Here is a 24901-nt window from a genome sequence, read left to right on the forward strand (position 1 = left end):
AGTCTCATCTTTACGCTCAGCGGAACCAGCATGCTTTACGTTCCATACCTGGCTGAGCTATGTCGCTCTACCTACGGCATCAACGGCACATTCTTGTTGTTGGGTGGAGTAATGCTGAATGCATTCCCGCCAGTTTTCACCCTCCGCAGTCCCGAATGGCTGCGACGTGAAACCACTCCTTCCATTAGAGCACGCAACGAATTCCACGAAGCGACGCTCGCAGAAAAAAGCAACAATCACGCCACCATTGACAGTGATCACCAAAATTTATCTTCTAATGGTACGGGAGAGTGTGTGGATAACAACATCGACGTGAAGCTCGCAGAAGCCCTATTTGAACGACACGTGCAGCTCCTTCAATCGCGAAAACCACTAACAGATTACCTACAAAGAAGCCACATACGAAAACAAAGTTCCCCGAGTGTGCTGAAAAAATTCGCCACTGCGAAATTCGTGGTGATTGCATTATCGTTTTCAGTTGTGGCATTCGGTATGGCAACGTTTATCATGTTAGCAGTAGACCTCGCGACTGACAGGGGAGTCGAGCCTTCTAAGGCAGTGTTCCTTCTGAACGTTTTCGCTGCCGCCGATATTTGCATGAGGCCAACCAGTGGCCTTCTTGTTGACTTCAAGATATTGTCCCTGGAAGCCGTGATGTTTCTGGGCTTCCTTCTTCAATTCGTCGCCTGCGAGCTCCTTGCCATTCTCAAAGCATTTCCACTCATGCTGGCGTCTGGGGCAATATATGGCGTCAGTAACGGGTGCAGGTTCACACTCCTAGCGCCGTGCCTTGTGAAGGACTTTGGAGTGGAGGCACTGCCAATTATGATGGGCGTAGTGACCTTCTGCAATGGACTCGCGCTCCTCACAAGGCCCCTTCTAGTGGGTACGTGTGCGCTTTTCTTTAAAATTGTGACACTTCAAGCGATTGTAATGCGTAAGGTGCAAAAGAAATGGAACGTACAAGCACTCGTCCAACAAACATACCGAAAAAGTGACTACCAGAGGCAATTTGTCGCAAGAAACACTTCTGTATATGATTCACGCTATAAAAGATTTTGTTGCTTCGTCACCCTTGATCGGGTTACCTATGATGGCAACTGTCTCGGGAAGTTCAACATCGTAACTTCGTTCTCATTAATGCTAATAAACGTAAGTGCAATGTCCGTATTGCTTAATTTTGCTTAGTTTTGCTGCAGTTCTTAAAAAAATTAACAACTACTGTGTAAGCATTTCTGAAAAAAAATCTGGCACGATTGAGCGAAGACGCGTAGCAAAATTTTTTCGGAAACCTTCACAAGGAATGACGTGCGAATTCTTTTGTTCAGTAATAGAGCGTGACACTAGTCTCAGCTGAACTGCACGTGGCGTTTTAAATTCAAAGAAGCTCTATAAATCTGATTATATTTCGAACATTTGGGGCCCCAGGAAATTTGCGTTTGATTTTTGTTCCTTATTGCAGTCAAATTTCACGGCATTTCTCGTGTTCTTCAGTTCTGTGTTAATCTCGCTCAACCCGAAATGTGGGAGCGATATTGTATGTGCTGGTATGTGTCATCGAAGTAATGGGGGACAAAATGAAGTGGTGGCGTTTGAGTCGCACCACTGGGTGCCCAAATGTGAAAGGCATGGATGTGTATCGTAATTGACCGCTCGTGTATGTGGAATACTTTGGAGCGGAAACAGAGCTATGGCTGTGAAATTGTTCAGTGGCTCAACCACAGAAGTCGTCACTTAACGATGCTCTCTACCGAAAATAGACACATAGCCGTTATGACTTGGTAGGATTGCCGACACTAAATTTTTGTAAGATATTGTTATTGGCGCTACATATTAATGCGTTGTTGTAATTAAAAAAACGTTAACGTACCAATACTTTTATGGCACAACTATGCGTTCTTGCTATTTTCCGCTCGCAGTAATGCGATATCACTGAAAAATATAGTTTTAAATCCCGCCATAGTTCTTAATATTCTTTTGCATGTTAGGTTGTTTAGTTGAAGTATTAGTCTTGTATACCAGAGGGAATTGTTACTTTTTTACTGAACTTTGAACGCTGAAGCGTTTATTACAGTGTCTTCTGATGTATTTGATATCGCGAGATATGGAGGTGCGAGTTCCGTTCTGGTGAATCCAGTTTTGTCCTTTGATAGCCGCCTTCCAAAAGAAATAATTTATTGATATAATTGACACCATTAAAAATAATAGGCAAAAATCTCTTATTCAGTTTTCTTATTTCACCTAATCATAGGCTAATGTGGTTTTTCGCCAGAAATACTTTATAGGCCTAATTCAGCATCCAGGTTCCATAAGATGAATAGATATGGGACGAGTGGCAGCCTCTCAAGTGCTTGAAGTTATACGCTGCCTGCCTAACGCGAAAGTAATACGTGTTAACAAGATTCGTTTCCTTCCAGCATACTTTAGCTTTCTTCACCGTCTATGGCGGAAGGTTACATATGTAAATATGAAAGGTTTAATATGTACATAATAAAGTATACCTGAAGCAAATGATACCCATAAGAATTAACCTGTGGCAAGCTAGATTTATTTCTGCCTAAAAAAGCATTTGGATTGCAGTTAGACTTGCTCGTATGGGAGATACGAATATGAACATTTTGTCTCAGCCAATGTCGCTGCACTATGTGCGAATTTCAGATTGTGCCTAAAAAAAACAATTCCCTTTAGTTAGCTTTGGCGTGCAATCTATTTTGCGTATGAGCGCTTTTGCTAAAACGGCTTTTTCATCTTTTTGCACAAAAACCCAGACTTCCCAATTTAAATTGTCTCTAATTGAATAGCAGTATGCACAAAATTGAATATTTCAGGTGTGGTGCTCTAAATGCCGGCCCCTGAACGAATGTAGTGGCTCGTGTGTACTGAATCATTCACGCTTCTTGGAAGCGCCATGATCAGTGCACTTACATCCCAAGTCAGAAATGGCAGAACACTGGTATAGTCTGTTTTTCCATATGGTCCCACATGGCGTCTAAATTAAGAATTCTCTTGCCTTATCATCCATTTCGAATTCACGCTGAAATTCGGTATATCGCGAAATCACCATAACAGGTTAAACAGGTTATATTTCTCGTACTTCTATAGAGCTTCCTGCATTAAAATCGACGAGTGCCTTTTGATGCACACTTTGTTTCTGTGCTTTTAAGGTAAAGCAGCATTACCAATACTATTTTACAAGCGATCCATTACAATATTTTCCAGGATATTGGCGTGACACAGTGAAAACGTACGATGGCCTTCTTCACTTCATGGCCGGGATGAATGCCTTCTTCGCCGTCGCCTGGATTGTACAGATCTACGTGAAAAGACGAGAACAGCCAGCTCTACACACCTGAGCCTATATCTGTAGGAGTTTGCCGGTTGGTGTCACAGAAAATCAATTGTAAATCGGGGCATGAAACTTCGTACTCTAATTTCAGCCGTGACTATTATTCTGATTCCCCGATGCCGCCTGTAATATTTATGGTGTACAGTAAAAATGGCTATGCTATATGCAGTTTTGTTGTGTTTAACATATACATGAGAGACTTGAGGGATGGGGTGCTATATATAGAATCAGTAAGTGTACTCTCCCCTTAATGCTTTGAATTTTTGTAGAACTTGCGTTGCTATTTAGTTGTCTTTTTCGTGACGTTCTATACCTTAAGTTTCAAAAAAACCAATACTTTCTAAAACAGTATGTGATGTTCTCTATATATTAACGTAGATTTTATGTTATTTCATAAATATTGAACAGTCCTGCATTGGCATTGGGCAGTGTGCTCGTCCGTTATGAGTGTGAAATCGAAAGGAGAGAGAAGCTGAGAATAGTCTGACCTTTTCATTCACTTATTGTTAGTTTTTTGTATCTACAGAATGTTTATCTTTGAAGTGGCCGTTACTGCAGCGCGTTATTTAAGTGCATGGAGAGTGGTCGATACGAGACAGTTGAATCTGCGTGTAACTTCGTTGGCAGAATATGCGGAAAATGTAACGCACGATTGTAGCACAGCGCAAAATCGCCGACCATTTGTCACTGCTCTCGCTATAGGCACTGAAACTGTAGGTAAATCAAACCAGAGCGACGGTCCGCTTGCTCTTTACCGCGCGCCGGCCGTCAGCGGTGAGCGACAAGGCAGAGATATGCAGCGTTGCCATGGCGATGCCCAGTATTCAACGGCGGTCACATTGTCAAATATGCCAAATCACAGCTGCCGCTGTACCTCGACCTTGTGGAACGTCAGCTGCACATGGACACACCACCGTTACACTCCTTAACCTGAAAAATAAAAACGGCACGCAGACTGTCGTAATATTCAAGAACACATGGCGAAGTTTATTAATTACGGTTATATTTATTTATTCGATGATTCGTGTCAAGACATAACCCCCATTAGGCTACATTGCATCTTCCCTAACATGGCATACATACCTGCCAGTCATTAAATATACAAAATCACCCCTAATAAAGTAAAGCAAGTTGCATTCAGGTGCTTGATAGTGGGGGAGGGACAGCTGGGTGTTGCCGACCATTAGAGACGTTTTTGCAGATTTCTACGTTTAAGTAATGAGCATGTGTATAGCAGAACCCGCTTGCCATTTTGGTATGGTCACGGGCATGGATATGTCGCTCTGGCACGGGCAACAAAATGACATCGATTGGACGACGACGACAGCGTTTTTGTGGGGCTCAGCCAAGAGCTGCCCTGTTGACCGACCCAACTCTACGTAGAGTTTACCACACTACTAAGCCTTCGCATTACGATGGAGGCGAAACGTCAGGGACACGTGTGCATGCGCTAGTGCACGATAAAAAACCCTTTATGGTTGAAATTTTGGGAGCCCTCCACTACGCCGGCCTTGTTTGGGCTCGTAAGACCCCAGAAACTTATACGCCTGTCGCTCGACAAATTTAATGTCAATTTTGGCCAGCAAACACCACTTCAACCTACCGCTTTAATAACACTTAAACTCATGTTGCCCTACAATGCTGTTCATACTTCATTGTTACAGCTAACAAAGTAAAGTAATAATTTCTAGGGTTTTACGTTCCAAAACCACGAAGTCATTATAAGGGACACCGTAGTTGAGGGCTCCTGCAATTTCGACCACCTGGAGGTCTTCAGTGTGAACTTATAGAGCATACACAAACCTGCAGAGTTTTGCCTTTATCTAAATGCGGCCTCCTCAGGCGGGATTTAGTCACGACTTTCGGGTTAGCAGGCGAACACCATAAGCATTTGACCACGGCTTACAAAGTTTGTACCGCAGCTTACAAAGTCATGACCATACGTGCCACCGGGACCGAAAATCTCGCGCCAAAACGTTTCTGTCGAGGAATATAGGGTAGAAGTCACGTGGCAGTCCATATTTTTCAGTCACTAAACAACAAATTTACTCCTCACAAGAGCTTGCAAAAAAGTCAAACATTACTTTCAGTCACGCAAGAAAAAGCACTTTTTTGCGGAAATGATAGCTGTATTTCTCTTAAATATGGCTTTTATCACGGCGCCTCTAGCGAGTGTTTTGGCGTCGCCGAGGGCAGGATTTGAACGAAGCCACTATGGTTTTTCTTTAGCTGCGACGGGGTCGATTTTTTCGCCCCCCTTCGGCGATGGCTGGAACTTGAGATTTTCCGAGGCCTGATAACAGCAGTCCTCTGTGAATTGCGCTCCGCTTCCGCAAAACCAGGGAACCACCCATCAGGGATGCTATGGAGGCTACGAAACGGCGGCTAGAGAACTGCAGGAAACCGGCCGCAGAAGCGCGAGTGCTGCGGCGGGAGCGGCGGCCGTGCTCTGGGAAATGCAGCTATAGAGATGATGAAAAGGGATGCACCAAGGAGGGCGCATTAGAATTTACCTTTCTGTGTCCCTTTCTCATTTCATTTCGATTCTCGAATATTTTGCAAAGACAAACCATACCCTTTTTATTGCGATAGCAATTACATGGATATCGTCGTTGCCGTGGACGTCATCTCTCGGGTATGTATATATAAATAAAATCCAGTAACAAAATACAATAGGAGGAAGAAATTCGGAAGCGCGCCACCGAGTTTCGAAACTGCAACCCTCGCTACGCAGCGCAGCACGCTAGACAACGAGGCCACCCGCCATCCGTTCTTTGGAGTACTAACGGCGAGCTAATTCTATACAAGATTTACAGGCTCGTTGGTGCGTCAGCGTGTGCAGTATCAACAGCGAGATTGCCCGAAGGGCGCGCTTTAAAGCAACCTCCTATATTTTGCTTCAATGTGAAAACTGCCCTTGAGATGCGCACTCAAAAGTGGCCCATTTTTGTACCCACGACACTCGCAATGTGAAACGCCGGGTAAACAGTGCGTCGAACGCCACCGCGAAGTAGGAGACGCGGAGCGATCACTGCACGCACCGCACTTTTCAAGAAAAAAATAAGATGTCTAAGAGCGTTGGGGTGTAGCGCACTGCTCAAACACGAAGTAACAAATGTGACAGTTCTTTGTTCGCGCTTGTCCTGTGTATACCTGTGCGTCCTTCATACTAGCGTGATAGTTGCGCCACAATACGCATGCGCGGGAATTAGTCGAGTATCAAGTTTAGATACATATTTTCTGTTCGAGCAATAAAACTTTCAGTTGTGAGTAAGGGCTTCTGGTGTTCACTTTATTGTCTTAGTCTTTTTTAGCGCGACTAATACGCCAGTATGAATCAGTACGAACTAGCTCGCCTTTCCGTTTTGTGCGTTCTTTTCGAGCGTCCTTCCTTGTGTTTGAGCAGCGCGCTGCAAGTGTAGAGCCGTGACCATTGTTAGTGTGCGTTCATCCTGTATGCGTTGTTTTCCTGCGTCCTTCGCGTTTTTAGGGGCGCTGCGTGTATCGCGCTGCTAGCCGTTCTGCGTGTGACATTCTAATTTGCTGCTATCGCATTCATTGCTGCGCTTTTGTGCCGAAACTGCGACCGTTTTTTGCAGATAAAGCTGTTGTGTGATCAAAAAAGGAAGCGATTTCGGTGGCGTAGTTGTCCGTCGCCGCCGCCGGTGTCCGTAACTGCTATCACACGCAATGAGAAAAAATATTCAGAATCGAGGGGTACTTGAACCCAGGCCTTCTGCGCGGCGATCGATTGTTCTACCTCATAACCAGGCCGGTGCTCGAAACTGCTTCGCAATAAGACCCTATACAGCTGTCATGTCGGGCAAGGAATAGTGTTAACATATCTAATATAGCGTGACAGAAGAGTAAAATAAAAGCCAGGTACTGCACAATGCGAATTTCGTAAAGAGTGGTGGTGTAAAGCTTCCCACCCATTACAAAATGCTCACAAATAATTATCTATCGTCATCAGTCACAGCATCAGTGAAATGCGCATAATGTCTGTAGCGTCTTGCGCGCAAAACTACACAAGGACAGACACGGAATGGATGCTAGTCCTGTGTTCCTTGTCTGTTCTTGTATCGTTCTGTGCTACAGTACTTCCTCTTGAAGTCATGAACCAACTATTTCAAGAAAACGTCCTGCTATGTACCTAATGCCTTGTAGATGTGTAGTGGGTACCACGCTTCTCCAGTATGTAGAAGAATGGCATAGTGGGTGCTTCCCTACTTCGGAAACATTATGGTAATTCATGGCGTAGAAAGTACCTTGCAACTAGGCCGCTCCTTTAGCTATCGATGCGACTAGGCTGCGTGTTTCACGAAGGCCTGGCGTCTTTTTTTTTTCTTTTTGAATTGGGCACAGTCCCTCGATCTCCCGCTTCGTAAAATCGCCAGGCCTGTGCAATGCACGTAGCAGAGTCACAGCGAAAGCTGAAAGAGCTGCCTTTCCAGAGTTCCTTGTAGACTATCTTGGGGCAAGTGATACAACTACACATGCAAGGTACCGACTAAGCCACAAACCACCGTAACTTTCGGAAAGTAGGGAAACACCCATTATGCCATCATTCGTCGTCAAGGTCCGGACGATGAAGACTCTGTAGCGTCGAGGACGGCGTCACTCCTGGAAGGTGTTTTCTCCTTTACACAATACAGATTTCTGTAAAAACGCCCTGTGACAGTTACGCTAATGTCGTTTCCGCACACGAACTCTATGTCATTTTAATAGAGTTGAGTGTTGGGCGAGTTTGTGTTTGGACCTCAATCTCATCGTAAGTAGCCCAATGGCAAGGAATGGACGAACACAGGCGCCAGTGACAACTGATTTTATTGAATACAGATCCACACGTTTATATACCCACAAGCTGCGCAGGCGCACCGTCACAACGAAAAATGGAGAGGATCAAACATGAGGTTATGAAACCAGGCGCGACAGGAATATCATTTCAACGTTGTGCAGCGCAATCGATGTGTCGCTTGTAGATTCCTTACCTCCTTTCTTAATAAAACATGACTGTGATGTGTCACGAGCTGTTTTTTGCTTACTACGGCATAGGATTTCGGCGCGCCTAAGTGTGGTTCGGCATTGGAACACGCCATTCACTGTTCAACAAGATTCTTATTAGTCAGAATTCTGGCGTACTCACCGAGTCGGTCTTTAGGGCATGCCCCGTCCGGCGGATGTATAGTTCGCCGCCGGACAGTATAATCGCGTACATGGCATTGTTGGTACACCGAACACAACGTTTTTTATGGTTCTTTTTACAGCCCCCATTTCTGTCTGCACAAGTGGCGCGACGGCTGAGCTGAGCAAGCTTCTTGGGGGGCCAAAAAACCAACAGCACGTTGAAACGACACGCCACTTTTTTCAGGCTACGTGTGACCTAGTGCTTCTCTCAGTTAGAGTGTACTCGGCTCTTTTAGAGAAAAAGAGCCACATTTTATTTTTAATATACCCCATTGTTGTAACTCGAGCTTCAGTGAGCGGACATTGATGACTAATCTGTAGGGCTGTGCGAATATTCGGAAATTACGAGTCGAGTAGTGTTCCATTCAGTTCGGTACTCAAATATTAATAAAAATAGTGAGTATTTTTCAAATAATAGGACCTGACGGAAAAACTTCAGAAGAACAAAACGTTCGAAGAGACAGGGGTTTAATGTTTTAATCACTGAATTACCAAGATGCATGCAGCCCAAGGTTTTGCGGCACTATCGACGGTAATATCGATTACAGCAGGAGTCTCAAACATTTTTTTGTGTGTGGGGCACCCCGTGCGGAATCCAACTTTTTGAAACATAACCGCGTGAAGTAAAATCGCAATGTTTTAGAACAGGCGTCCAGATTTTAGTCGTTCTGGCGATCGGTATCGATGTCTGGATCCCGACGACAAATCCCCTTCAGAAATGGCCCATACATGGGATACGGGAAAGGCCGCGTTGCTAGCGACAACGTTAGCTGACATTTTTGTATAAACTGCAGCCTCACTGCCCTGCATTTCGATAGACGCGAAAGTGCTCGAGGCCCGTGTACTTAGATTTAGGTGCACGTTAAAGACCCCCAGGTGGTCTAAATTTCCGTAGCCCTCCACTACGGCGTCCCGCGTAATCATATCGTGGTTGTGGGATGTTTAGCGCGAACAATTGCTAAAATAGCACACACAAAAGTCACCAATCATGCAAGAAGGCTAGTCATGTAGATTTTGAGCGTTGCCAGCAATTTTGCGAAAACATCTGCCAGAATGTGCAAATAGCCAGATTTCTCGGCTTGTGTTGTTGCGTGTTGCCTTCATTCGTCCTTCCTATTCACTAGGAAGTCACGATAAATTAATTCTATTTGCCGCATGTAAGTACAGGGGTATTTAGAAGTACAATAAAACTATTTGTTCCCGCTGCCTTGCTTTAAAAATTTATGTGATTACCGGTATTTACCAGAACATTACCGGAAAATGGCTTGCATACTAATGTACATGCAACGCACACAGAAATAATGCCTTAATAACAAATAATAGCCTTACGGTATTGGAGCGCCCCTTGGAAAATAGGAGCATAAAGCGTTAGCGTAATTTGTCTAGCAACAAATTTTCGTAAGCTAGAGTGGAAGTCCTAAAGGCATTCACTCCGTAAATATAACAAGTAATTTGAAATCAGCACAAATAATAGCATATCTGTGCTAAGAATTGTAAAATATGATGTACAAGGAGATAAACTGGTTTCAATAGCCACATCAGACCCTTAGGGCACCTTGGAAAACGTGTACCAGTGCTGTGGCGTAGTTGCGAATGTGTGGTACTGCGTATGTGGAAGCGCACGTCATTTCAAAGTTGTGCTGGAATTATACTGAAGCAAAACCACAGAGACACATAGTAAGTCACTGTCAAACGAAAAAGACGCGCCTAGAAATAAGGGAACCCTGCATTAATCTCGGTTTACATTCAATGAAGCACCTGCAATGAATATTGCACTTATCAGTTGCCGTTTCTCCTCCCAACTGAGGTAGCATGCTTAAAACAGATCGGCACACGTGCGCCTATATTGTGCGGATATTTTCTGTGCTTGTAGGGATTGTGACATGCTCAGAGGCGTCGCTGCTCCCTGAATGTACCGATTCACTATCCTTCTTTTATGACAACACTGTATAACTTCAGCTCTGGTAATGTCAAGCATTAGTGCTGTGCGATGCATAATTTTTCTGTGCTTTATTTGCGGCCACACTAGTTGGCTTTTTCATGTCTTGTTGGCGAAAAAAAATAATTTTTTTAGTTATCAGTAGTCGTGCTGTTTTCATTCGTAAACATTCGAAAAAATATTCGGTGCGCTCCGCCCTTGGTTCTCATTATTCGAATTCGCTTCGAAGTTGAAAATTTCGCAATTGCACACCCCCAACACACTACATTTCTCTCACCTTAACAGCATGGCTCCGAAGTGAAGGATGCAAGTTCGCGCGCTTCTTGAAAAGAGGCCTGATGTAACTCTTTGCGGCACTGTAACGTCTGCCTTGAAAAATAGTGGCTTGTGTTCGTGCGAAACCTGCAGGAAGGAAATAACAGGCAAGAGTCATTTAAAAATTAAACCATCTCCCGCTAAATGGGACCATGAGGCGATGCGAAGCCGGAGCACTTGCACGATCGCGTTCCGTTGGCTTTCGTTGGGCATGCTACCGACCTCGCGTCGTGGAACGCGAACAGGAGCCCTACGCGCGTCGTGTCTTCCCTCTAGCCTTGCCGTTAATTCTCACAGGGCAAGCGGGGAACGCGGTCGTCAGCCGCGCGAGGGGGGGGAGCGTAGGAGGAGAGAGAGGGGGAGGGGACGCGCGTGAGCTGGCGCTCATTGAGGCGTTGCGCAGGAGAGGGGCGATTCGAGAGAGGCGATGTGAAGCAGCGTTTCGGCATGTCGAGCCCGCGTTTCAGAGTGGGAGTGGAGAGGGGTAGAGAGGGAGGGGAAGTGGAGAGGGGGAAGGGAGAGGAGTGGCGACTCGGGAGTGGCGTTCTCTATCATAAGTGGAGCGACTTTTTCTCGCCTCTGGCCTCAGGATACCCCGGTGTTAAGAGAACGTAAGCTTGCTCTACGGACGTGGTCGGGAAAATGCCTAGACATCATGGGATCCGTGCTCATCCAGGTTTCCTTCAAAAAAATCAAAGCCCAGCTACCTTTGCTCGTGGCTGGAGGAGTTGGAGCCAATTGGTTAGGAAGAAATTGGTTCGAAAAACTGGGATAGACGATGCATGAGGTCAACAATCTCACGCGAACAACCATGGAAGACACCTTAGCCAAGTTCTCGGCGGTGCTCGACGGCGATCTCACTGGACATTCAGGCCCACCTGTGTGCATCGACCTGGCTGAAGACGCGACACCCAAGATTCTTGGGTGTCGCGTCGCTTTACGCGATGTCGACTTGGGTGTCGACAACGACTTGGGTGTCGCGTCGCTTTACGCGATGTCGACAGTCGGCATCGCTTTACGCGATGGCGACTTGCGATCATGTGCGATCATGCGAGACGTGTCAAATGCACAGCCGTCTTCCTTCCGCTGTTGCGATTCCGGAATCGCCCCGTCCATATGAACCATGAAAGGTCGTTCATGTTGACTTCGCAAGGCCGGTGAACAATAAGAGCTTTTTAATAGCAGTGGATGCTTACTCCAAGTGGTTAGAAGTAAGACAAGTTCCGTCACAGTCTACTTCCGCTGCAACGGATGTGCTACGGTCACTTTTCGCCACTTTTGGCACACCGCAAATTATAGTTACCGATAACGGAACAGCATTCGTTTCGTCCGATATGCAACACTTCTTCAGACTGATTATGTTCAAGTACATAACATCAGCTCCATATCATCTGGCAACAAATAAGCAAGCGGAACATATGGTGGAAGAAGTGAAAATGTCTCTAAAAAAACTGACTGAGGGAAGCCTTTCCTGCCGGCTATCACGGTTTTTATTGCAGCAGCATACGACACCGAAAAAAAAAAAACACTGAATCGTCGGGACGGCACATCACAAAGTTGCCATGCGCACCGAAGCCGTAGTTGTAACGAAATTGTTTTTAAAACTGCTCTGATAGCGTCCGCGCAACAGTAGTTCTTTGTGTACTCACAAATTCTCATATTTGCGGCCTAAAGTTCACAGCGCGGTGCCAAAACGAGCTCGTAGCGAAAGCGAAACCATCAGTACGAAGATATACGTGCAGACGCTCATACATGCAGAGGCACCGTCAGTCGTCCCGAAGCCGTGCGATCGCTGTCTTGAGGCTTCTTTCTGTTATGCTCCGTTTGGTTATACAGGCAGTCTACTCTAACGAGATATTTAACATAGTTTACACACAGCGAGTGACTACCTTTCACGCAAGAGGCCGGTTCAGGGGTCTCCAATGCGGTGACCGCGTGAAGCGGGTGCTCGGTTTTCTGCAAAGAGACAGCGACTGTAAACTATCTTGTGCGTTCAGTTCGTCGGACATGATTATTTGGACAGTAAAAAACGCAGTTCCTTTCGAAAGTACTTACAGAAATGCCCTGGAGGGCTTCCGCGAGGTGTTTTTGTAGAGCGCCGATAGCAAAACCTAGGGGGAGCGCACCGGCGGTATCCTACCTACCACGCAATCGAGGCGCGTCCGATAGAGGGCGACTTCGTAACTCCTCGCCGCCAATATCCCCAACCCAAACCGGCACAGTAACTGCAATGCATGCGCATCTACATGTACACCTACATTCTACAGAGATATATAATTTTGAACTACACCTAGATTACTTTATTATACAGGCCATGTCGTATGTAAGTTCATTTGCATCATTACTTTAACGCGATAGCGTTAAAGAGCTCGTTTTGCAGAAATTGCGGTGTGAGCGTCGGGGTCGTTGGTTGTGAGCAATAAAATCGCCACAGATGCAAATAATAAAAAATGATGTACCTCAGATAGAATAGAACCGGGGCCTTTGGTGTGGCAAGCAGGTGTTCTACCACAGGGCCATGCCAGTGCTTCGAACTGCACAGAAAGTAACGTTCATTCTTCACAAACATAGGCGTCCTGTGTGTACACGCCACAGTACGAGATTTATTATCGCAGTAAAACTTGGTACAAGCGTACATTGCCATCGGGCGTCACGCCGTATGAATTGAATAAAGGGTTTGTGGTTTAAAGCCGGCTACCCATTTCAAAAGGCACACACATTACGGTGCGCATTCTGTTAAGAACAGGTACAGCGTGCATAGAAACGTCGAAAAAGTATCACGCACGTAATTGGTAATGGTTTAAAGCATGCCACTTATCACTACGGGCACATACATAAGTGCGCGCATTCTCTTACGCAAGTAGTGGGTACACTGTGGTCATAAAACTGCTGTTAAGAGGGCGGAAACCTTTACATTTACTATAGGTATGTCCTCTGTCTGTGTGTGTGTGTGTGTGTTTGTGTGTAGCTGGCTGGCTTGGCGATTGACCATAATGACAAGCGAAACAGAGCGCTATGAGCATCAGGCCGGACATCGTTCGCGCGTTCAACTCTTAAAGGTGACGTTGAAGCGTACCTCCAATTATTTTTTGTGAGAGTTTTGATTACTGACGTACTGATGATATGGTGTATTTATTGCAACCAGCCACTGAATGATTTATCAACACATTCCTCAAGCTTTGTGCTGGACAGAAAACTTTCTTTTGAATATTTTCAAAGTGGATGGTTTAGAGTGGCGCATAATAATATACAAGTAAAGTCAGGACAAGTTGATTTTATTGAACTACGCATTGCCGAATCCGTATGGATTTCCGTGTGGCTTCGTGCTACAAACGGGTGGTTGTCTATTTTCCCTCTCTTGACCTTTCCGCCACCTTGCGGGATTCCGCAGAACTGACTTGCAATTGCCGAAGCACGAATGTCGATTTGTATATTAATAAAAAAAATGTGTGAAAATGAAGATGCAAGGCCGCTGAAACTCGATATACCTGAATTATTGCTGCGCTTAACTTTTAGGCTGCTAGCTTTCACATTCGATGTTTACTTTATTTATTAGACAAAAGAGGACAAAATAAAGGACAGCAACAACCATGCAATGGATACTGACGTTAAGGACAGCAAGCTGCCAGGAACATTGAAAGCACACCATTATCAAACATTGTACGCCATCAGCTTGCAATACTAGTACCGGAATGCAGTCTTCCTGGTTGAAGATGCGACTTTAGTATGTGAAGCGTAAAAGTATCATGAGCTAAATTATTGAGAAGGAAGCCCAGCAAAAAAATTCTGTTATTGTGCATTGGCCGGAGTAACCTGACTGGTCACCAAACTACAATGTGTAACAAAGCATTAATTCCTTTTTCAGAGACATTCACAGCCCATACAACAAACGTCGCAGCGAAGTGCTTGTAGTGCGTACGAGCCGATGGAGTCATGGCTTCTTCTATGGTCGCATTGAAGCGTGACCCATCCTTCGGGCTGGACTCGAGGCGCAGTTGGGTGACTGCGGTATTTTTAAGCGTATCATTGACCACGGTGCTCACTGGGCAGCATTCGGTGGGTGTACTCTTCTACGGCATCGTCAGTACCTACGGTGTTAGCCGGAAGGACGCATCATGGCCACTTGTGCTGAGCCAGAGCCTGTCTTTCTTGGCAGGTACCGTGCATCCATCTTTATTTTGTTTTCTAAAACATTGTATTGGTGAGTGTGTTTTGAGAGAGCGGCATGGTCTGGACAGGCAGTGTTATGTTCGAGGGCTTTTTCAGTAAGTAGACTATTTATCGAATGAACTGCACAGCTGGTTATATCACCCGGCCGCCACTACTGCAGGACTAGCTCTTTGCGCTTGTGAAAGCAAGGCGTTGCCCAATTGAACATTGCACAGATGACAGTGCTTTTGGAGAATGATTACTGTGTATAGTGCGTTTCCGTTCACTAAAGAGGGTAGCAGCGGAACTTCCAGTGGCCATGGTCTGGATTAAAACGCTTAACTGGGCAAGCTGGTGTGATTCCATCTTGAATAAATAAACCGCGCGAACGCCCATGGTCTCGGCAGAAACATCACTTATAACGTCATTGGTAGAGCGACACGTGGCTGTCGACTCTCGTTCTGAGAGTAGTGATGCCTACAAAATAGCGAGAATTGACAAGTGGCATGACGTGATTTACCGACACCCCAGTGACACGGGCCGCCAAATAAGACTGGCGAAGTAGCCATACATTTGCAACGCCAGGCAAAAACTTTTCATTGCATTCAAATTTTGGCGGTGGTATGGCGCCGCACGTGACGTTCCCAATCTGGTGAAGTTAATCGGCCGCATGTGACCACGATTAGAAGTTCTGCTGTTGCGCTCTCGAGTCTCGGAATCACGCTTGCTTACAGTCACCGATGCAAGCGCACATGATTCTTCTCTAACGTGGCTGCTGAGATTGACACGCAGTCGCGCTGCTAACAGCGAAGCTGGTTAAGCTTTCCGTTCGGTTGTTTAGCGTGACCAGAAAACAATGCTGAGCCGAGGGCGTGCAACGCTATAACTCGGCTGGCACACTCTCTTTTCGTCCTCTTCTCCATCTGATAATTGACTATAAATATATACACTTTGCTCTTGGCGACGTACTTTGGAGAAATGAGGATACTCGTAAATCTTTTTTTTTGTATTGCCTTGTTATTTGGCGGATAATAGGGCCTGCGGCCAGCACATCTATTGATGGTGACACGATGGATGTGCAACGCAGGCGTTTCTTCCATGCGTGTGTTATACACAATATTAATGAGAACTAACAGACAATAATGCCAAGGAAAGTATAGGGGATGTTTTAGGGGCGAAGCTCCTTAAGGCGGCACCCGTTCGTCCCTCGTAGTCGTAGTCGTAGTAGTCGCAGTGCGTAACCAGTCTTACGCTTTGACATCCAAGGTGGTGCCGGTGGGAGATTTTTCCTCTGCGTTGTTGAACAATCAAAAATTCGCAGCGTGCGCGTTAACTAAAAGCCGAATTCTTCTGTCTCTCATTCCCCATTAGCAGCCATTGGCATGTTCCAGTAGGAAAGGTTAGTAGAAGTAGAAGTGTAAGTGTTAGCTAAAAGCCGACTTCTTCTGTCTCTCATTCCCATTAGCAGCCATTGTTTACCTCCAAGGTAGTGCCTGGTGAGATTTCTCCTGTGCGTGACTAAACAATAAAAATTTTGTTCATAACGCCGTTGATTGATGAAATAAACCAACGAAAGACGCCAGATGTTTTGTAAAAGCAAAACGAAAGAACGCCAGATGTTTCTAAAGCAAAACGAAAAGACGCCAGCTGCTTAACGAAAGACGCCAGATGTTTTCTAAAGCAATGTTTTTCTAAACAATGAAAATTCACAGCGTACATGTAAAATTAAAGTGAGCTGCAAGTCGTCATAACTCATCGAACCTTTAGTATAAACGCGGCCGATCTCATGTCGGTGATGATGTACTGGGTAGAATTCACGGATGCTTCACGGTTTACCGAAGAACCTCCGCAGCTTCGCCCACTCATCATCATTTACTCCGTGGATATGCCGTGATTTTTTTTAGTAATAAATGTAAGGTAAATGTGAAGAAAGAAAAGTGGACGAAAAGATAGCTTGCCGCGGGCAGGGACCGAACCTGCCACCTTCGAATAACGCGTCCGATGCTCTACCAACTGAGCTACCGCGGCGGCCATCCCCCCGTCCACTTTATAGGGTATATGTGTGCATTTAAACGTGGGAGTGTCAGTCAGCGCCGCCAGTAGCCATGACGGCGAGTGTGGAACACTCTTTTTTCTGCCTGTTGGCATCACGTAGCACGTGAACCTATTACGAGCTGGCAGCTGACCAATAGCTGGCAGCTGGCAGCTGACCGCAGGTTCGGTCCCTGCCCGCGGCAAGCTATCTTTTCGTCCACTTTTCTTTCTTCACAATTACCTTACATTTATTACTAAAAAAAACATCCCCTATACTTTCCTTGGCATTATTGTCTGTTAGTTGTCATTAATATTGTGTATAACAAAGAAAAACGAGCCCTTGAAATTAACACTTCTTTCCTTCATTCATAGCGAGGGTCTCGTTCTGGCAGACTTGATGCTTTCAGGTAGTATGCGAGAGATTATTGGTCAGCTGCCAGCTCGTAATAAGTTCACGTGCTACGTGACGCCAACAGGCAGAAAAAAGAGTGTTCCACACTCGCCGTCATGGCTACTGGCGGCGCTGACTGACACTCCCACGTTTAAATGCACACATATACCCTATAAAGTGGGCGGGGGGATGGCCGCCGCGGTAGCTCAGTTGGTAGAGCATCGGACGCGTTATTCGAAGGTCGCAGGTTCGGTCCCTGCCCGCGGCAAGCCATCTTTTCGTCCACTTTTCTTTCTTCACAATTACCTTACATTTATTACTAAAAAAAACATCCCCTATACTTTCCTTGGCATTATTGTCTGTTAGTTCTCATTAATATTGTGTATAACAAATAAAAACGAGCCCTTGAAATTAACACTTCTTTCCTTCTTCCATGCGTGTGCCATCTTAAGAAAAGGAAACGCAAGCACAGATAAGATACGCGGCAGAGAAAGAGGAGAAAGAAACTGGGAGAGAAAAAGAAAGACAGGAACAGGGAGATAGAGGACCTTCATAATTACTACAACACTAATTAAATTCACGGCAATTAACAACGCGCTAATTAAGACATTGCTTTTAAGTTCATATTGTTTATTAAGACAGTGTTAAATAATGCCATGCTAATTCGGTCCATGTTCATTAAGACCTTGCTTACAGTCTAAGTCGGCCACAAGCTGCGCTGTCAATCCAGCCTTGAATAGTGCAAGCTGCCCGCATTTTTATATACGTGAGTACAACGAGTAGTGATAATTAGTCACCAATTTGCCACATATCTTGCTCATGGAAAGCTTGCTATTTAAAATATATGTGTTTTCTGTTTTCAGCAAATATTCAGTCTTTTTTTTCTATTTAAGCAAAGTTAAAATTTGGTTTATCATGAATTCCCAATTAAAAACTGCGTGGTTTGGGTAAAAGAGGGATAGGGGGAAATTCCTTGAGCGTTAGTACATTTTCTTGCCTCAGCAAACCATCACATATTTCTTGCTAAATTTCTTACGGCTTCCTTCTTAGGTCCGATAATGGGATACCTCTGCAGTCGTTTTTCCTGTCGAGAGATGTTGCTTGTCTCCGTATTCACGGCAAGCGCCACAGTCTCCAGCTGCTTCTTCGCTGGCAGTATCTTCTGTTTAGATATCCTGTTTGGAATTTTTTATGGTAAGCGCATAAACTGACTTAGATACACTTTCAAAAAAGTTCGAAAACATGGGAAATTATGGAGTGGGCGGAGAAGCACTCTGGCTATGAGTAAAGAAAGAAGACGAGCCAGAATTTCTAGCTGAATGTGTGGGGAGAGTCGAGATGGCACCACAACGTAACTATGTCTAACAATCGCGCTTTATTATAGTAATAGATCAAAGTAACACTCGTCTTGTCGAAGTTCAATGACATGGGTTTGTTTCCCAGAAACCCTGGCCGCATTCCTATAAGCTGAAAATGACATCAGGCGCGTGTATACAGATTTAAAAGTGTCAGGAAACCCAGGTGGTCAAGACTATACCTGAGTGCACCACTTTGATGATGCTCATAGAAATATTGTGGTATTCAACTTTAAAGCCCCAGCCGTTATGAGCATTTACATCGTTCTGAACCTCATTGTACATTCTTCTACCTGCCTTGCGAGCTTCTAGAACAATTTTTGGCGTAAAGTTCGACGGCACAGCGCGACCTCTTTTCACCACACTTCATTTTCGGAATATTATAGCATATATCAAAAGAGTCCATCCACTCCCTGTGTCACTAATCCCGTTAATGGGGACGGCAATCGCCGGGCGGATTCTAAGGGCTGGCGTCACGGCCCCCCGAAAACGCACCACGAAAGCGCGGACAATTTAGAGTTGGTCCTTTGGTGCGCCAGCGGACGCCGGTTGTTGTCCAAAGACCGAGTCAGAGCCGAGAGTCGATAACACAAACGAAAACGAAATATATTCTCAGTTAAGGCAATACAAATAACACAAACACGTGCACACTCGGCTGGTACCAGTTACAACTTCACAATATAACTCAGATGGTATTTACACAACGGGAGCTAAACAAACAGATCACACGCAACAAATGCAATCACATGCATTAAACTATTCAATGACCGTTAAAGTCCTGACTAAACAATGGCGTATCCAGTCCACAATACATGGACGGTAATCGAATGCTTCTCTTCAAGGAAACACTCACGCCAGCTCCAGCGTTGATCGTCGTAGCTCAACCGTCGTCGTGACTTGTCACGGCTCACACGGCGTCGTCATCCAATTCTTCCAAATTGACGATCGGCCGACCGCACACCATCATAAACACGTCTTCTTTGGCTAACGGAGCCACACTTCGCATAACTTCACCATCACCGGGACGACTGACTGGACTGACTCGCTCGCTCCTTCGCTGACTGTCTCCCTCCTGTCTGTCGTCGATTGCACGCTTTTATCCTTCTCCCCCGGTTTCTAGAAGCGTCGGGATGTTTCTTCGGCGTGCAGTACAGGTAAGCCTGGGGAAGGGCGAGAGCTTTCTCGTAGGTTCGAATCGCGGCGGCATCGCTCGCGGATGCGTCCCCCGTTCCTTCTAGAAACATCCAGGATTTACCGGGCGTTTGATCGCGTCGTCTGCGCCTGGCTCGATTGGGTGAGGAGGATGCGGCGCGCCGGCGTCTTTTGATGCTTGTTTTTTCGTCTTTTCGCGCTTCTTGGCGAGCGGTTCGCGCCGTTCTGTCTCGTAGCAGTTTGAAAGCGGCCTCGCGCGCGCTTTATAACCCGCTAATTTGTGACACCCTGATTTTGTTCATCTTAGCCATAATTATGCTTCGACGGTTCAGCGTGTGAGAAGGTTGCGGAAGAGTCTTTACATGCGCGATACTCTGTTTTGTAGATATTAAAATATGAAATATTTGCGCATAGAATGTAGGAAACGCAAAGAGAACAAATTTAATGATATGCCATTCATATTTCTATATATTTTCTGTTTTATATTTGCATGCGTATACCTATCCTGCTAAAAATATAAAAATTGTTTCAAGTGTCAAGCATTTTCCAGTCATATGGAGGCTTTAAACAACACAGCGCTTTCGTGTATTGACAGCCTATAGAATGCAGAACGACAGGTTCTGAAGGAGGCCTTCATTTGCAACGCGGCTCGAGCTTGGAGCTGCGGCACCTTCTCGGCCCGTGGCAAGAAAGCAGTTGTGCGATGCGCAGCACAAAAGCACTGTTGGCGTTTTTGAGGAACACTCAGCTTCACCAAAGCCTGTGAAGGACTCTTCTTATGTATATATGTGTGGTTGTGACTGTATGTGCTATGTGTGTATATCGTGTATATGTGATCATTGTATATGCCATAATCACCCGACACCTGGAGTAGCAAGCCAGGCGACAAACCAGGCTAACCTCTCCGGGCATTTCATTAAAGAATCTTATCCCTCTCATGTATCTTGTTTTTTTTTTATTTTTTAGGGTCTGCGGCATGCGGCGTTCATGCCGCCGTTAACGTCCTTGTTTCCCAACACTTCGAGAAACGACGGACTGCAGCGTGCAGCATCACATGTGCGTTACTTTGCATCAACACCTTCTACTTACGGCCGCTAGCTGAGCTTCTTCGTGCTACGTGCGGGATACATGGCACTTTCCGCTTGCTCGGTGGTATGGTCCTGAATTCATTACCCCCTGTTCTCGCCATCCGAAGCCCGGAATGGGCAAAGGCAAGGACAGTGACAAAGCCCAACATGGACTCAGAGGCCACTCCAAATAGACTTCTCTTGCGTGCAAATTGCACGCAGGATTGCGACGATCCCGAGTACACTGAAAAACCGCCTGGCAAAGCACGCGAAACAGAGTTCACAGAGCTGCCCTTCGTGCAGAACGGCAGCTCCTGCCTCAACGGCCTCCCATCGCTAGAATCGAACAGCACATCAGCAAACAAGAACAATGTGGGCAATACAAGCTTTGCTACAATTCTGAGAGAGTTCACCAGCATACCGTTTGCGGTTAATGCTGTATGTTTCGCGACCATTGTTCTAGGGATACCTGCATTTCTTTTGTTATCGGTGGATATTGCAATGGAAAAAGGTATTCTGCCGTCCAGTGGCGTGATTTTACTAAACGCTTTTGCAGTGACAGACATTGTGGCGAGACCGCTAGGCGGCTTTGTAATCGACTCTGGACTTTTGACACTAGAAAGCGTGATGTTCCTAGGATACCGTCTACAGTCACTGGCGCTCGAACTGATCGTGTGGTTGGACTCTTTCCCGCTCATGCTGGCTTCATCTGCCTTATTTGGTGCCAGTAACGTATGGAGAGTCACTCTGCTGGCCCCTTCAGTCACTAAAGATTTTGGAGTCGACCGAATGCCAGTAGTGCTCGGAGGAGTAGTAGCCTTCTGGAGTGGTGTAGCGGTTATCACAGCCCTGGGCATTTCTGGTCGGTAAGTGATTCTGATGATCAGAAGTCAGTATTACCAGTTATTGAAAAGAAATCGTCTGATGCATAATCGCATACGATGCAAAAATTAGGTAACCCCTGAAGACCTTCATATCTAATATTCAATGTCAGAGGCAGCTAAGAGAAAATATGCTGGAGCCCATTCTTCATTATTAAGAGAGAGAGCAGAGGAGGGCCGGAAGGTTAGCCAGACGATAGCATCCGGTATGCTACCCTGCACAGCGGTGTCAAATAAGAGATTGGAATGAAAGCAAGGACAGATAATACAAAAATAAACAAGAAAAAAAGCACAATCACGCACACGCACGAGAACGTTCCAATTATAGTCGTTCAAACAGGCCATTAGATCGCAGGAAGCCTAGTAGCACATGTTCAGAATCCTTCAGCGACATGAAGTGTCGACGATGGTGTAGCATTCTTCGCTCGGACAGAGGTTGGTCGTCTAACTTGTTGAGAGCATCACAAAGCGATTGTCTCTGTGTGCTGTACTGTCTACAGTCACATAGAACATGTCGAATCATTTCTTTATCGCCGCAGCGTTCACAGGCGGCGCTGGCCATCCCTATGAGGAATGAATACGAAATAGTAAACGTGACGCCCAACCATAATCTATACAGCATGGTAGCGCAACCTCAGCGGAGTTTTGTGGAAGTCGAAGGCTTAAAGTTGGGTCAAGGAGGTGCAACCGTGCCTGCGTAAAATGCGGCTTCCAGTGATGTTGTATTAAGGGGACTGTCTACCACTCGGAAAAAATTAAGTGAGAAGATCGTTTGTCACATATGCGGCAACGAGCACGGTTTTGCCCCATAAAAAGGAATTATATTTTTAATCTGATGTTGAAAATCGTGAAAGAATGACCGCTAGCGTCACCCAACAGCGATGTGGTCAATATACTGCTAGGACAAGAAACCCTCACAGGCAGACTCATTTTGCTTAAAAACAGACATGTATAACTAGAAATTGTATTTTACGCACTTGAGGCAGTTTTTAGTTGCGTGAGAGAGTAATTTTTGCTTTTTTTCTCACGCATCCAAAAAGGCGCCCGGTGGCGCTGCTTGCGGCGCCGTGTTCGATTTCGTCTCCTTCAACTCATCGGCGATGCCATGCGGCCCTGCGCGCTGGTCGACTGTGCCGCTGTATTGTTTGTAGGATGTCTCACATATGCTGCGCTGCGAAGGCGTGCATTTTCCGTGTGTTTTTGATTAATCAACTTGGCTTAGATTGTGGCAGCAGTGCTAAAATCAACGCATAGACTGCGATTATAGAAAAACAAGTGTTCTGTAATCGTATAATAAGGCATCATTCAACCGCTAGCATGCTGAAAACGACTGTTACATTCCTTACATTAGTGTTCTGCGAAAATATAGTAATGCTACAGAAATCACATGTGCTGTCGGAATTATTTTTTACCGGCACTACAATCGTCATCGCGTCCACCAACCAGTGTTCGGGGCATGTGTCTCGCCAATAGAAGCCCGAATGCATTTCGAAAAATTCCGTTTTTTAAATTTCTGCTCACATTCCAGAGAAACCGCTGCCAGGTTGGACATTACAGGCGGTATGCTTTCTAATGCGGTACAAAACAGAAAAACGAGAAAAAGACGGTAGACAGTCCCTTAAATAAGTAGCATATTGTTTTGCCTACATGCTCTATGATTCTTTGTTACTATCTGTCGCCCTTGTAGAAGGTTCTCTAGAACAGTTACAATTCGGTTCAACTGTGTATCCAGAACGTGGTCTCGAAGATGAGCAAGCCAGTGCGATGTTCAGCTGCCTACGAATGCATGAACTCTATTAGCGCTACTACAGATTATTTTCGTTACTGCTCAAATTACACATGCACGAAATTGTACGCGAAAGAATGAGCATAAAAATTGGGGTGAATTTCACACTTCATCAACCTTGTCATTCAGTCTGGCACAGAACTGGTCTGTCGTCCACCATATCTTTCTAAATAAGCAGATAGACAGAAATAAAATATATATAGCCGAGAGGGCAACCAAGATGAGCGTTGTTGGCTGCCGTGAACTGCATAGGAAAGAGATAAGGGTACTGAAACATGAAAAGGATGTTAAAAGAAGCCGCTTCGATGTAGCAACTGAAGTGCGCAATTCCTGAAATTCTATTATAAGTTAACTGGCATATTAGTTCGCACATGGCTGCAAGATAATGCCTTTAAAGTAATTCTATTCGTCATAGTTTGTTTTCGTAATCCTTATTTTAATTCGCTGCCAATTCGCTAAACATATCCCTAACCAAATTTTAGAGTACAATAGTTCATGTACCTTTTCTCAATTGAAGGTATTTTTTCTTGTGCTTTCGCCAACGTTCTACAGAACCCATCTTCTCATCTCTCTTGACTTTATCCTCTGTACCAAATCAAGTTCTATTTCTTCGTGTTTGCGGCTATATCACTTTAGGGCAGCACGGTTGTCGTGGATACCCTATATATCAGTAGATGTTCCTGCACTACATTTTGACGTGATGTACTGATAGCTCACCAGTGCATATTCTTGCTGCGTCATGATCTATACCCCTCTGCAATAATGATTTCCTTTTTGTAGAACCTCAATTTGTAATTGAAAGAAAAAACAAAATGAATGGTCGAGGTGACCGCAGGTAATACATTGAATGATTTTGATGTAGGCTGGCATGCCGATCATCAGAAGCTATTTGTCTTTAAAGAAGAAAGTAAGCACCTTGTTAACATGACGCTGCTCTGAACGAGAAGACATACGTGCAAGTATTTTACCGAGATCTTCTGGTGCTTGGAGAGTTAAATGCAGTGTTCTCTGGAGACCTGTCTTTTTTTTCGTAGCCCGGACATTTCCAACACAATGTGTTCCCTGCAGCCAGCTTTCCGCAGTTATCAAAATATGGGTACAGCAGGAGAACTGTTTGACCGAGCGACAGAAGTGAAGCCTTAGGCGACCTTCATGAGGGAGGAGACACAATTTTCTGCTGAAGTCATTACGGAACAACTGAAAGTAGGTGTGATCTTGTTAATCCGCCGTATCCACAGGAAACATTAGAAATGAGAGGTTGAACTGCTTTGTACAGACCATTTATGTCTGCATTTAAGG

The 24901-nt window shown here is 45.3% G+C and overlaps 1 protein-coding gene across 1 annotated transcript; it reads left to right on the forward strand.

The window, feature by feature from the left end:
- Positions 1 to 425: 425 nt before the first annotated feature.
- Positions 426 to 21307, forward strand: LOC119378665 (monocarboxylate transporter 2; the record flags this gene model as incomplete). The annotated part of the gene is made up of 2 exons (XM_037647721.2): positions 426 to 930; positions 21158 to 21307. Coding segments are annotated over exons 1-2 (588 nt in total), but the record flags the coding sequence as incomplete, so codon positions are not given.
- Positions 21308 to 24901: the final 3594 nt, after the last annotated feature.

This window comes from Rhipicephalus sanguineus, unplaced genomic scaffold (assembly GCF_013339695.2).
Source record: "Rhipicephalus sanguineus isolate Rsan-2018 unplaced genomic scaffold, BIME_Rsan_1.4 Seq92, whole genome shotgun sequence".
NCBI classification, from domain to species: Eukaryota; Metazoa; Arthropoda; class Arachnida; order Ixodida; family Ixodidae; genus Rhipicephalus; species Rhipicephalus sanguineus.